General features: G+C 39.5%; 1 protein-coding gene across 4 annotated transcripts in view; it reads right to left on the minus strand.

The window, feature by feature from the left end:
- LOC109423294 (rap guanine nucleotide exchange factor 4) overlaps positions 1 to 13,187 on the minus strand; it is a 957,479-nt gene that overhangs the window by 146,872 nt on the left and 797,420 nt on the right. For 3 of the 4 annotated variants that reach the window (XM_029870605.2, XM_020077464.3, XM_029870608.2), the window contains 2 exons: positions 12,412 to 12,556; positions 11,722 to 11,895 (listed from right to left, as the gene is read on the minus strand). In XM_029870605.2, coding sequence (XP_029726465.2) covers positions 11,722 to 11,895; positions 12,412 to 12,556 — 319 coding nt within the window. The remainder of the gene's footprint in view (positions 1 to 11,721; positions 11,896 to 12,411; positions 12,557 to 13,187) is intronic. The other variant, XM_062854198.1, reaches the window with a different exon arrangement.

The following is a 13,187-nucleotide window of genomic DNA, read 5'->3' on the forward strand; positions in this document are numbered from 1 at the left end:
TTGACATGGAATAAAAATCAAAGTATGCCATGAAATCAACTTTATTTTTGCTTAAATAATAGAACTAGGTCTAGTCTAGTTTGAAGGTATTGAAAAAATAAAGTCAATATGTTATACCCAACTTGTTTGCCATTACTCCAAAGTTGCCTGGGGTCCAAATTAGAGGGTTAAAAAACATGAAGAGATTTCTAAAGGACACACTTGAGGAATTTCCTTGAGCATTTCTGAAGTAAACCTCAATAAAATTTCTGGAGGTATTTTTGAAATATTTTTTGCAGAAATCCATGCTGATACTGTAGACAAAGGTATTAAAATTTAGAATCTCTTAAATCTATATATAAATTGCTGAAGGGATTCGTGGAGGACGTTCTGGAGCAGGAAGACCTGCTGAAAGAAATCTGGAAGAATTGAAGGAATTATAAAACTATGCTTCTAAAGAAATTAAACTTATCGAAAGAATCTCTAAAGGTATGCCTGAAAATGTGGAGAATGCTCTGCAGTTATTCCCTGGAGAATTTCTTGAGATAGTCCTGAAGAATCGACAAGAAATAAATTCGGAATTGATGTCTGAAAAAAAAAATACTGAAAGAATCTCTGAAGGTACTCCTGAAGGGCTCAGTGAATCCCAAGAGAAGTTTGTGGTGCAATCCTTGGTGGAATGTTTGGGGAACATCTAGGACGAGTCTCGTGAGAACTTTCTACAGGAATTTCTGAAGTAATATTTGAGAGAATCTCTGGAGGAATTCCAGAAAGGAACCTCTCAAATCTGCTGCAAAAATTTCCGAAAGCATTCCTGAATTTCTGCAGGAATCGCTTGAGAAATTTCGGGATGAATACTCGGAGAATCCTCTTGAGAATTTCCTTCAAGAATCTTTTGGGGAATCACTGAAAAAATAACTGGAGTAATCTTCGATGTGGCTTCTGAAGAATTCTGGAATAGATTTTTTTTAAGGAATGGTTGGCTGAAAATTGGAGAAACGTCGGGAGAAATATGCTGAAAAATTTCTGGAAATTTTTTTAGAGAAATCCCTGAAAAGATCTTAAATAAAAACTGAAGAAAACAGCAAAGGTATTCCCAGAGGTATCTTTGGAGATGTTCTTGCTGAAATCATGAAATGGGTTCCTGCACTAATTCCAGAATTCTTTGAGAATATATTGGAGAAATTTCAGAATGAATCTCTAAGCTACTCCTGGAGATAGACTCTATTTTACAATCATTAATTTTGAGCTGTCGAACGATAGCAGCACCATATGCTAGAAATTTTCCGGTACATACACTTGCTAGTCCTTGGATTCATATTTTACCTAATAACTAAAGAATATCGTCCTGATTAAGACAAATAATCCAAATAATGTGCGTAAGGTTCAAAATTGAAGTAATTTCTTTGGGGGCGTACCAGTATACAGGGCGCTGAAATTTGGAAACCTTGGGTAAACAGCACTTGTCTATAATGCGTTTTATAAATATCCATAGAACATGCATGCGACTTTGTGAATTTCTACCTTGAGGAATCTTTAATAAATTTCCTACAGAAAGTCTTCAAGGAATCTCTCAAAAATTCATAGTAAAATTCTTGTGAGGATAGTTCGAGACCCATGATTTCCTTACGCACAAAAAAGGCAAAATTTGTTCTTAGGGTACAGAAAATAAATTCTTCTGTAATGACGTTTTTAAAGGACTAGCGTTAGCAATTCACGAAAATAATAATAAAAAAAATCACGCCGATTACGCCGCCACCGCCGCTGCTGGGTAGGGTGTACGGCGTGACGTCGGCGTCGCCACTGCCGATGCCTTAATTTATTATATACACCGATGCCGGTGCAATGTGCTTCAGCGCACACGTCTAGCCTGAGCATTTCCAAAACTAAAGGCGAACAAATTTCTGAAGAAAATTCTGAAAAAGTATCCTAAAATTACACCAAAGCTAGCTGAACCGAATTCCAACAGAGTTTATGATGCAATTTTTGAAGAAATTTCCGAAGAAATTTCTAAAAAAAATGAGAAAGAAGTTTGAAGGGAGTTGTCCGAGAAATTCCTAAAAAAATTGTCCGCAGAAATTAATGAAACATGCTTGAAGGAATGAAAACCATCACACCAGGTCCGCTCCAGAGCAGGCATCTTCAATGTGTGAGCGTTGGTGATCTTCTATTTTTAGGCTACAATGGCGCCTGTCACGTCAGGTTGCAGGTAAATGTGGGGAAGGGCGTGGATGTGATGATAGCGATCGTTTGTATCCACAGCAGATCGAGTATACCTCTGCATCTGCACAAATTCATGCGGTTGTCGGAGTGTTGGTGGGATATGGTTGGCAAAGGGGTTCACACATTGGTGCGTGGATGGCAGGCGTAAGGTGAAATATTGATTGTACGGCATTTCCCCGAAAACCAGTTCCCCGAATGAAGTTTCCCCGAAAGTTTTTTCCCCGAATGTACCATTTCGCCGAAAAATGTTTCCCCGAATGTACCGTTTCCCCGAAAAGTGTATGTGATCTGATATTTAACCTTTTTTGGGAATTAGCTGAAGCACACAACGCTGCGTACGCTCAGCGTAACCTGTCTGGGTCATCATGAGCCCAATAGGGTTAACTAAACATTACTTTTCGTTCACAAATTCTTATTATTTTGGGCAGAACTTTGGCTTTTGTAATATTCATTGCGAAGTATGATAATTAAGTGAAGAATGTATCATCTCACCATACATACATTCAGTTCACCGATGTCCTAATACAATGCACGAAAACTTCAGGGCAATGAGAGAGTCAACTATTTGGATATATGTGCACGGGTGGAACCTAGAGCACCTCGAGGTATTGTTGTAAGATGGAAATGGAAGAGCGACGACGACGGATAGGCTGTGAAAACTCCATCGCAAGACGAGAACAAGACAGCCATTGGAGGACTGAAGAAAAACAACGCTACTGAGAAGGACACCGTGTACATATATTGAAGATATGGGGAGAGGAAGAGCTGCCTGCTAGTTGGTTAAATGGTCTCATTTGCCCTCTGTACAGAGGTTTTATGGCAATAATAGCGTCATCCACGGGGTATAAACGATGAGGTAGGAAGTATGGGAAAATGTCTATAGGTCTATTAGTTGTCTAGCGTAACATCTTAGGAGGGTTAAGCTGAATGGTGATCAGTAGACCAAATAGGCATTGACCTAGTGTCTTCACCTTCACCTTTCAATCATAGGCTGTTCTTTCAAGTTGACCTGTAGAATTTATCATCAGAAGTACCAGTCAAATTAACTGGTATATTTAATATTGATGTTTTGTTCTTTGGTGTCAAACTGTTCTAGTAGTGTCTATGGGCGTTATAGTATGAATCTCCATCAGAGATTCTCCCTTCTTTCAACATAAACGATTCCAAATGTTAATTCAGTAAAGTTTGGCTATAATCAATCGATTAACAAAAAATACATATAAAAATTGTGCTGTGAGTTTCTTTTAAAGCAATCATACCACAGAGAACAGACATTCAGGCTAGAACAAATTTCATTCAGAAAGTTGTGTAAGGATTTGAATCTTTACTTGAGTGAGGTTGCAAACCAATACACGATGAAAACACTAACGCCATCAAACACCATATTGCCACAGTCAGTGGTGAATTGAAACATTTCAAGTGGTGAATTAAATTAGTATGGGAAATTAACCGATTGCTGCGCCACGATGTTGCCACTTGTGTTGCCGATTTCAAATGGCCGTTAAATTTCTTACACAGTTTCGGAACTGGACTTGGATATCTGTTATCTGTGATCATACCTTACATTTTCCGTATCGCACGTGTTACAGCTAACCTACATCTTTTATGCCGATAATGATCTTTAGCAGATTACCTCAACCTCGATGACTCCTTTCAAAGGTATTATATGTTTTAAGGGCGTTTTCAGCGATTGAATATTCAACAACACTCGAAGGAACAGTCTATGAATCGAAGAAGGGATAATCTCTGATGAGCGTGTTTTGAGATGAAAGCCCTATCATTTTCTATCAGAACAAATGAAAAAAAACGACCTTTGTTCAGAAGAAGAGCAAACGTCATTCAAACATCCGTATTATTATTTTGTCTTGAAAAATGACTCAAGGGAAAATCCAGGGTGCTCATAATACATAAAACACAGACGTAACACTTCGAACATTTTTGGATTCAAATCATAATCACAAAAACGTATTCGCGCAATGCTAAAAGAACCGCTAACCATCAACTAGGTGGCGGTAGTGGGCAAACGTCAAACTCGAACAAAATCGATGCGAGCGCCATGGATGGTCAGTTGGCCGACTATCAAGTTTTTGTGTCTCATGCAAGCTAAGGCGCTGTCCATGAACTACGTTGTAGCGTTGGGCAATTTTAAATCGATGTTCGCAACATCGATGTTTATGTTTCGATTAATCGATTTTTTGAATCGATGTTGAACCCCCACAAAATCGACTGAATCGATTTTTTACATTCGATGTCTCTTTCGATTCAAAAATATTAACTTTTCAGTTTTTCTTCAGAATGCATTGTCTCAATGTTACATTAATGTTCGACACAGAGTCGTAAAATCATTGGCGTAGTTAGGATTTTCTTCTGGTGGTGGCCCAGGGGGGTTTTAGGAATCAAAAGATTTGTTTCTAGTTTTGTAAACCATATGAGTATGAGCAATTCCTCCAGGATTTTTTCCATAGCTTGCTGCAGTGATTCCATCTGTAATCTCTCTAGAGATTCCTTTAAGAATTCATCTAGGGATTCCGCCAGACATTTCTTCGGGAATTTGACCTAGGATATCGTTAAAGGTTCCTCCAGTGATGGTCCAAGTACTGTTTTCGAGGTTTCCTTCAGGAATTTCTCCAGAGATCCTCTGCAGGTATTCTTTCAGAGATTTCTTCAAGGATTTCTACATATATTCCATCCAGAATTCCACTGGAGGCGCGGATGACAGCAGAAAATTTTTGCTCTGCGTTTTTTTGTCGTTATCTCGTACAAATAAATTCGGACGATGGTGAAGGAAAAAAGTTTGTGGCACTACGCAACGAAAAATGATTAGTATAGTGATTTCAACGAAGCTGTTCTTAGTTTTTGGTGAAGATTTTCGTATGATAATTTGTGTACGAGTGAGAATTTGTAATTCGGTGTCGAAGCGTGAATTTGTGAAGCGAAAATACGTGTTTGCGGAACATTCGGACTTTGTCTCTTCGAATCAGAAAAAAATCGCAATTCGGCGATCGGGTGGATATACATTACGGAACGGATGGACAGCCGAATCGGCTCGTTCCGACCTTGGTTTATGCGGACGTCGGACGATTCATTTGGGTGAAAACATCCGCGATACCAACATCCCTTCGGAAAGTTTTGTTGTTCGTCGGCGGAGAGGGCATTGTCCTTCGTGAACAAAGAGAAAATACGTTATAGAAGTATTTGGTGTGGCTTCGGAAGCTGAATATTATTCGTTTCCCGTCGAAATGCAAAATGTGACTCCGTACACACCAAATTTTTGGAAATGCTTTCAGCACAAAAAAAATCAGCAAAATAAATTGCTGAATTTCAGTAAAATTTTTGCTGAGTATCAGCACAACGTTGCTGGTCAACTGTCAAAATTGCTGGATGGTTTAGCAAGTTGATAAATAATTGCTGATATTCAGTAAATTCGTATTGCTGAATGAAATCAGCACAAAAAATATCTGCAAAATTTGCTGAATACCAGCAAACAAAATTTGCAGTGTAGGCGCGTGTTTCGTGTGGGGATTTCAAAGGAAGATGCAGCTCTCCCGTTGCATTGTGAATCCCGCTGGTATGTTGGTGATAAGTAGCTGACGCAGATTTACAACTCATTGACCTACTAATATTCGATATGGCGAAAAAGAATCAGTTCCGCTGGCATATCAAGTTTCAGTTATTGGATGTGAAGATACGACTGTCAGCAGTAGAAGCAATGTGAATTTCGGTGTTTATTCCTGTACGTTGAGAGTTCCTGTGCAAAGTACATAGTAGCACTCAGATGACGATGCAGCGTTAGCAGCTTGTGGTGAGATTAACCCGATTTATCTTTTTTGGACGATTTTTTGCAATGACATTTTTCTGTATTATTATGCCTTGGTATATCCAATAACGCAGGTAGATCGTTTCACAATAATTCGTTACTACGTAAGATCTACGATCAATCTTTTTTATGCATTCTTGTGTAAAACAATAACCGTTGATGCCTGTCCAAAACCTGCATTCATTTTTTCTCCAATAAATGCAAATTTATTTCAAGAGTACTCAAGTTTATTTAAAAATATAATCATCAATAAATAACCTCTACATTCATTACTAATATTTACTCTTTCAGCGGTAATAAGGTAAATGATATTAAATAATTGAATATTTATAATAACTCATCATACGCTTTTTCGCCAAGGAAAGCATCCCAATAAATCCCACCCAACTTCCAACTCCAGATATCTATGAAGTGGGCCAAGTTCTTGGACATGTTCTGAGTAGATATCTAATCAACATTTCCTCCCCATCCCCGCTGATCGTAAGGACCTGGCCAGGTGTCGAGAGTTCGTTAAATGAAAGGTTTGTCAAATCCCAGGCAACTTTTCTGGCGCATTAAACGTCTCTATCGACAGCCACCCCAGGATGTGTACGGTCGGCTATGCTATGCTATGCTATGCTATGCTATATTCCATCCAGAATTCCACTGGAGATTGCTCCAATAATTCCATTTCGAATTATTCGAAGTATTTCTGCAGGAATATCTTCAAGAATTTTTTTCAGAAAATTTAACTAAAGATTATTAAAAAATGAATCGAGGAACTTCTTAAAAAATCAATTAGGAGTCCATCCAAGTCAATAGATTGCCCAAAAATTACTGCAGACATGGTTTTTTCTTCATTTTTTTTATCCTAGGATTCCTACAGAAATTCTTCCAGGAATTCGCTAAGAAAGCTCTCGTGAGATTCCCTAAGGAATTCCTCATGGGATTGCTTCCGGGATTCATCATGGGGTTTCTTCACAAATTTCTCCAAGATTCCTGGGAATTCCTTCTGTGATTCTTTCGGGAACAACTTCCAGGATTATTTTGAAACTGCCTCCGAGAGCTCTTCTTGGGATTCCTTCGGGAATCCCTCCTGGGATTCTTCCAGAAACTTCTCCAGGAATTAATCTAAGAATTAATTCCCCAGGAACTGTTTAGAGATTCCTGTTGAGGAATTCCTCTTGGGATTGCTTGCAAGCTTCCTCCTGGGGTTTCTTCAGGTACTGCTTCAGGGATTGCTCCAGAAGTTCCTCTGCTTACTCTTTTAAGGATTCGTTCAGGATTTCCTCTGGAATTTCCGCGATTTCTTCAGTACTTTCTTCTGGGATTTCTTCAGAAACTCCTCCTAGAATTCCATCAGAAATTGATCCTTGGTTTTCTTCTGAAATTCTTCCTGGGATTCCTCCAAGAATTCCATAAGTGATTCCTCCTGAAATTCTTCCAGGATTCCTCTAGGAATTCCTGCTTGAAAAAAAAAATTCTTAGGATTCGTCCGGGAATTCCTCTAGCAATTTCTCTTGAGATACCTCAAGGGATTCCTCTAGAGATTCCTCCAGGAATTCTTTCTGAACGTTTCACCATACTACTTATACATTGCAAGGTGAATCCCTGGATGATTTCCTTGAAGAACTACTGAAGCACTTTTAGGAAGCGTTCCTGGAGGAATATTGTGTGTTCAATTTGTGCTGAAAGAATTAACTTTTGACAAGTTAATGCAGTTATGATTTTTTGAAGTTCGAAAAGAATCGAAAAACATGAGAATAATTTGATGCACCTCCTAATTTCAATGGATTTGGCTGAAATTTTGACCAGATACCAGGATGCCAATCAAAGTGGAGAGGAATTCCTCTAGAGATTTCTCAAGGAATTTCTCTAGAGATTCCTCCAAGAATTCCTACAGGTATGTTTCCAAGAATTTCTCCAGGGGTTCCTCAAAGCACTCCTTTAGGAATTCCTCTTGGGGCCTCCAGGAAGTCCTTGAGGAATACCTCCACAATACCTACGGCAATTTCTCCAAAAAATCCTCATGGATTCCTTTAGAAATTTACCCAGGAATTCCTCCCGGAGTTAATCCACGAATTATTCCAAGAATTTTCCCAGCGATTCCTGCAAGAATTCCTTCTGAGATTCTTCTAGGAATTCCTTCAAGGATTTCTTGAGGATTTTTCCAGGGGTTCCTTCAGAAATTCCCCCAGGAATTCCTCCCGGAATTTATCCAGGAATTATTCCAGGTATTCTTCCAGGATTTCATTCCGGCATTTCTCCAGGGTCTTTTCCGGGAATTCCATCAAGAATTTCTCCAGGGATAACCCCAGGTATTTCTTCAGGAATTCCTCCAAGAATTCCTCCACGAATTGATCCAGAAATTCCTCCAGGAATTCCTTCGGAAATTCCTACAGCAATTCCTCCAGGAATATCCACAGGAAATTCTCCATGGATTCCTTCAGAAATTCTTTCTGGAATTTATTCAGGAATTCCTCTAGGAATGTTTCCAAGGAATCCACTGGTATTTCTTCCAGGGTTTCCTCCAGGAATTCCCTTGGGAACTCCTCCAGGAATTTCTTCAGAAATTTCTCCAGGGATTCCTCTTAGGATTCTTCCAGACATTCCTTCAGAATTTTTTTCGACGATTCCTGTAGAAATAGTTGTCGGGGAATTCCTCAAGGAATTTGTTCTGAAATTTCTCCAGGGATTCTTCCCAGAATGCTTCCAGAGATTCCTCCAGGAATTCATTTAGGGATATCTTCAAGAAATTCTTCCTATTCTTCCTCTAGGGATTTCTCTAGGGGAGTTCCACTTGGGATTCCGCCAGGAATTTGTCTAAAAGATCCTCCAGGCATTCCTACAGAGATTTTTTCCAAAATCCTCCAGAAGTTCCTCCAAGAATTTCTCCAAAAATTTCACTGTGGATTTCTCCAGGAATTCCTCAAGATGTTTCTTCTCGAGGGAATCCTCTCAGATTTCCTCTAGGGATTCCTCCAGGAGTTCATCCAGGGATTTTTTCGAGAGGCCATGGTTTCCCAAATTGTGGGTTGCGACCCCCAGGGGGGACGCCGGCCTTCATTCAGAGCGTCGCGAGGCACATCAAAATATTTTACTGTAACAGACAACAAATGAGGGAATTTCTATGGGGGGGTCGCGAAAACTACGTCTGCTGGCAAAAGGGGGTCGCGCGACCTGAAAGTTTGGGAACCTATGCTCTAGGCATTCATCCAATAATTTTCTCCAGGGAGTCCTCCAGGAAATTCAGGATTTCCGTCAGATATTCTTGCAGGAATACTTTCAGGAATTTCCTTAGGATTTCCTCCAGAGACGGTACGATGAACAATCTCAATTTTTGATATTAAATTTATTTAGACAAATACTCCAATTTGTACTCAATGCTGCAAACGGATCATTTTATGGTTTTGCAAAATTTTATAATATCGAATCGATGTGAAAACATCGATTCAAAGCATTCGATTAAATCGGCGAACCGATTCTGCTGGTCCGATTCGAATCGATTCACAAAAATCGATGTCTCAGCCAAACTTGCCCAATGCTACTACGTTGACTCATTTTTGATCATCTCAGACCCCACCCCACCCCCTCCGGGCACATTGTCCCAGCCTACCTTTTCGTCCCAATGACTGATTCGACCAGATCGTTTTCATCAGGAAAAGCTTTGGAAAAAGTTTAATACATATTTCGGGGAAAAAACTTTCGGGGAAACTTCATTCGGGGAACTGGTTTTCGGGGAAATGTCGTACAATCGATATTGTCACTGTGTGCTGTGGAAGTTGGAAAAAAGGGAAATGGATTTTTCAAGCCGCTTCTGTTCTAGCGATGGCTATGAACATGTGTATATGTACATGAGTTGTATATGTAGAGTGGAGCAAGAAAGTATATAGAATAGTCCTGTCCAGCTTTTCAAAAATGTTCTCTGATTCTCAAGTCCACCCCCATATTTTAATTGGCATCCTAAAAGAAGTAACTGGTCAAAATTTCAGCCAAATCCATTAAAATTAAGAGGTGCATCAAATCAATTTTGTGTTTTTCGACTATTTTTGAACTTCAAAAAATCATAACTACACTAAAACATGTCAAAACTTAATTCTTTCGGCAGAAATTGAAAGCTATACTTGTTTGCTACAACTTCTCCGAACAACGTGTGCCAATAAAATTGAAGGAAACATGTGTAATTATCACATTTGTAATCAGAAAAACCTTAAAAAGTTGATTTTTTCATAGATTTTGTTCTGAAATACCCTAATATACGTAATAAGTTGGATTTTTCAAAACGGCATCATATTCTCCAATGTTTTTTGGTTATTTGCTTCTTTGGCACCAATGCTGTAGGAGTTGAGCAAAAATTACTAAAATTCGTGAAAGCCAAATGTGGCCTAAAAACTAGCTTTTCGGGTGCAATCACGCTTTGGCGCGCAAAAAGTGGCATCGCGTCAGCACTGATATGATAGCCAACACCTGTCATCGCGCTTGTTTGTTATCACCCGTGGTAGGGGGTAGCCAAGGCAAACTATTAGGAAGCAAAGCTACTACGTTCAGTACACTTTCGCGCCACAACGTGATTGCCTCCAAAAAGCTAGTTTTTAGGCCACATTTGACTTTCACGAATTTTAGTAATTTTTGCTCAACTCCTACAGCATTGGTGTCAAAGAAGCAAATAACCAAAAAACATTGGAGAATATGATGCCGTTTTGAAAAATCCAACTTATTAAGTATATTAGGGTGTTCCAGAAAGAAATCTATCAGAAAACCAACTTTTTAAGGTTTTTCTGATTACAAATGTGATAATTACACATGTTTCCTTCAATTTTATTGGCACACGTTGTTCGGAGAAGTTGTAGCAGACAAGTATAGCTTTCAATTTCTGCCGAAAGAATTAAGTTTCAACATGTTTTAGAGTAGTTATGATTTTTTGAAGTTCAAAAATAGTCGAAAAACACAAAATTGATTTGATGCACCTCTTAATTTCAACGGATTTATCTGAAATTTTGACCAGTTACTTCTTTTAGGATGCCAATCAAAATATGGGGGTGGACTTGAGAATCAGAGAACATTTTTCAAAAGCTGGACAGGCCTAATATAGAAATATACAAAGTAGGAGGAAAGATACGGGTAAGGGATTGAACCCAGGACCTTCTGGATACGAGTCAGAAACGGTAGCCACTAGACCACCCAGCCCGTCTCAAAAGAATTGCCAAAAAATTGCCGAAAAAGTCCCAAAGAATTTGTTTATTGAATTCCAGAAGGGATAAATCAAACTATATCCTATAAACACACCACGGTCCGAGTGAATTTCGAACAAATTTCACGTGGATTTGGAACTAATTGTCTTTTATGCGAAAGCTTTCCTTTTTCTGGGAATGTTTCCTCTTGCATGTTTGTTTTGACATAATTACCAAATTTACATCCATCTGAAGGTATACAAGGATTGCATGAATAGAAATTTAGATGTACTTTGGTGTACCAGGATTCTGTTTTGACTCTAGCATTTTTTAGGTTATGTCTAATGAAGACATTGAGAAGTAGGTGTTATCGGTGAAAGACGAGCATGGTAATGACTGTAAAGCTAATCTTTAGTTCGGTAAGTTCTACTGAACGTACAATAACAACATGCCACATATAGGTGAGTAATTAATATAACTATACAGGTGCAAATGAGAAAGAGAATGGTTGCAAGCAGATGCGACGACAGTCAGTAAGTTTCTATCCCATACTTGAAAGCCGAGTGTCCTCGCTGTTTTGCGACCCGCTCCAGGATTAGTACGTCCTTGCCGTGCTCCTGTAACCGCAGCGTGTTCGCCTCGACATCCCGCAGAATCCGGTTGAAGTGTTCCTTGTCGACGCGCAGCAGGTGACAGTTGTTCTCTTTGAGCACGATGGTTGCCGCTCTGCCGGTTGCAACAGTGATTTTGCGGTTAGCCCGACCCGGTTATGAAAGCGGTTTTGAGAAATAAAAATGTTATTGAAAAATTAACATGAAGCTTTGTCTTAACATTAAACTGGGAGAGTACAAATATGAAGAATCAGGTCAGGTCGTCCAATTTTAGTCCAATTAGTGTAAGCTCTCTTTTCCTTCATTGCCGGCGGTGGTCGTCCTACCGAGGATCGTCACCGCATAAATTACCCATTAGAAGCGATTAATTTTCGGGTGCTCGCCGCGATGTGGGTGCTGCCGCCAGCTTCCGATAATTAAGAAAAATGGGACGAACCACCGCTAGCAGCAGCAGCGTAAAAAATGTTAATAGACCCTCGCTTATCATATCAGGTAATCGCTTCTACTTTTTTCTTTTGGCGAGGCACCTTCTTCGGTAAACGTCTTTATCTGTCTATCTACATCATCCTTGTTCACAACAACAAACATATTTCAGTGTTATCCTCCGAATAGATGGGAAGCAAAAACCTACCTGGGAGCGTCGTTGATCAGGGCCAGCTTGCCGAAATCGTCTCCTTCTTTGAGCGTCGCGACGGTACCCTTACCGTGGATGACCACATCGACCGAACCCTTGAGCAGGATATACCACGAGCGACCCTCGTCACCTTGGTTGAACACTGTAATTGGAAGGAAAATATGGCGGGCGAGAAAAACGGAAGCCATTAGTCATTGGATATTTGATAAATGGGACACGATAATTATGCGGTTTACAATGGAATAACATTTGTTAGGTCATTTGCGTCGCTACATCTGACTAGAGAATGACTTCAGCCAAAATATGTGAATGAAATTTCAAACCCTGAAGGAATACATGGGGAATCTCTGGAGGAATTTCTGGGGAAATCTTGGAGGATTTCTTTTGGAATTCCAGGAGGAATACTTAAAGGTATTTTTAGGGAAATTCTGGACGAATTTCTGGAGAATTCCTGGAGGAATCCCTGGAGAATTGATGGGGGAATTCATGGGGAATCTATGGAGAAATTCCTGAGAATTGCCTGAAAGATTCCAGGAGGAATTCCTGGAGGAATTCCATGGAAATTCATGAAGGAAATTCTGGAAAATTTCTGGAAGAAATTCTGGAAAATTCTTGGAGGAGTTACTGAGGAACTTCTGGAAAATTCATAGAGCAATTTCTGGGGAATTCCTGGAGGAATTCCTAGGGAATTCTTAGAGGAATTCCTACAGCATTCCTGGAGGAATTCTTGAAAGAATTCCTGGGAAATTCCTGAAGTAATTCTTGACGAATTC

The sequence above is a fragment of the Aedes albopictus genome, chromosome 2 (genome assembly GCF_035046485.1).
Source record: "Aedes albopictus strain Foshan chromosome 2, AalbF5, whole genome shotgun sequence".
In the NCBI taxonomy this organism is placed as follows: Eukaryota; Metazoa; Arthropoda; class Insecta; order Diptera; family Culicidae; genus Aedes; species Aedes albopictus.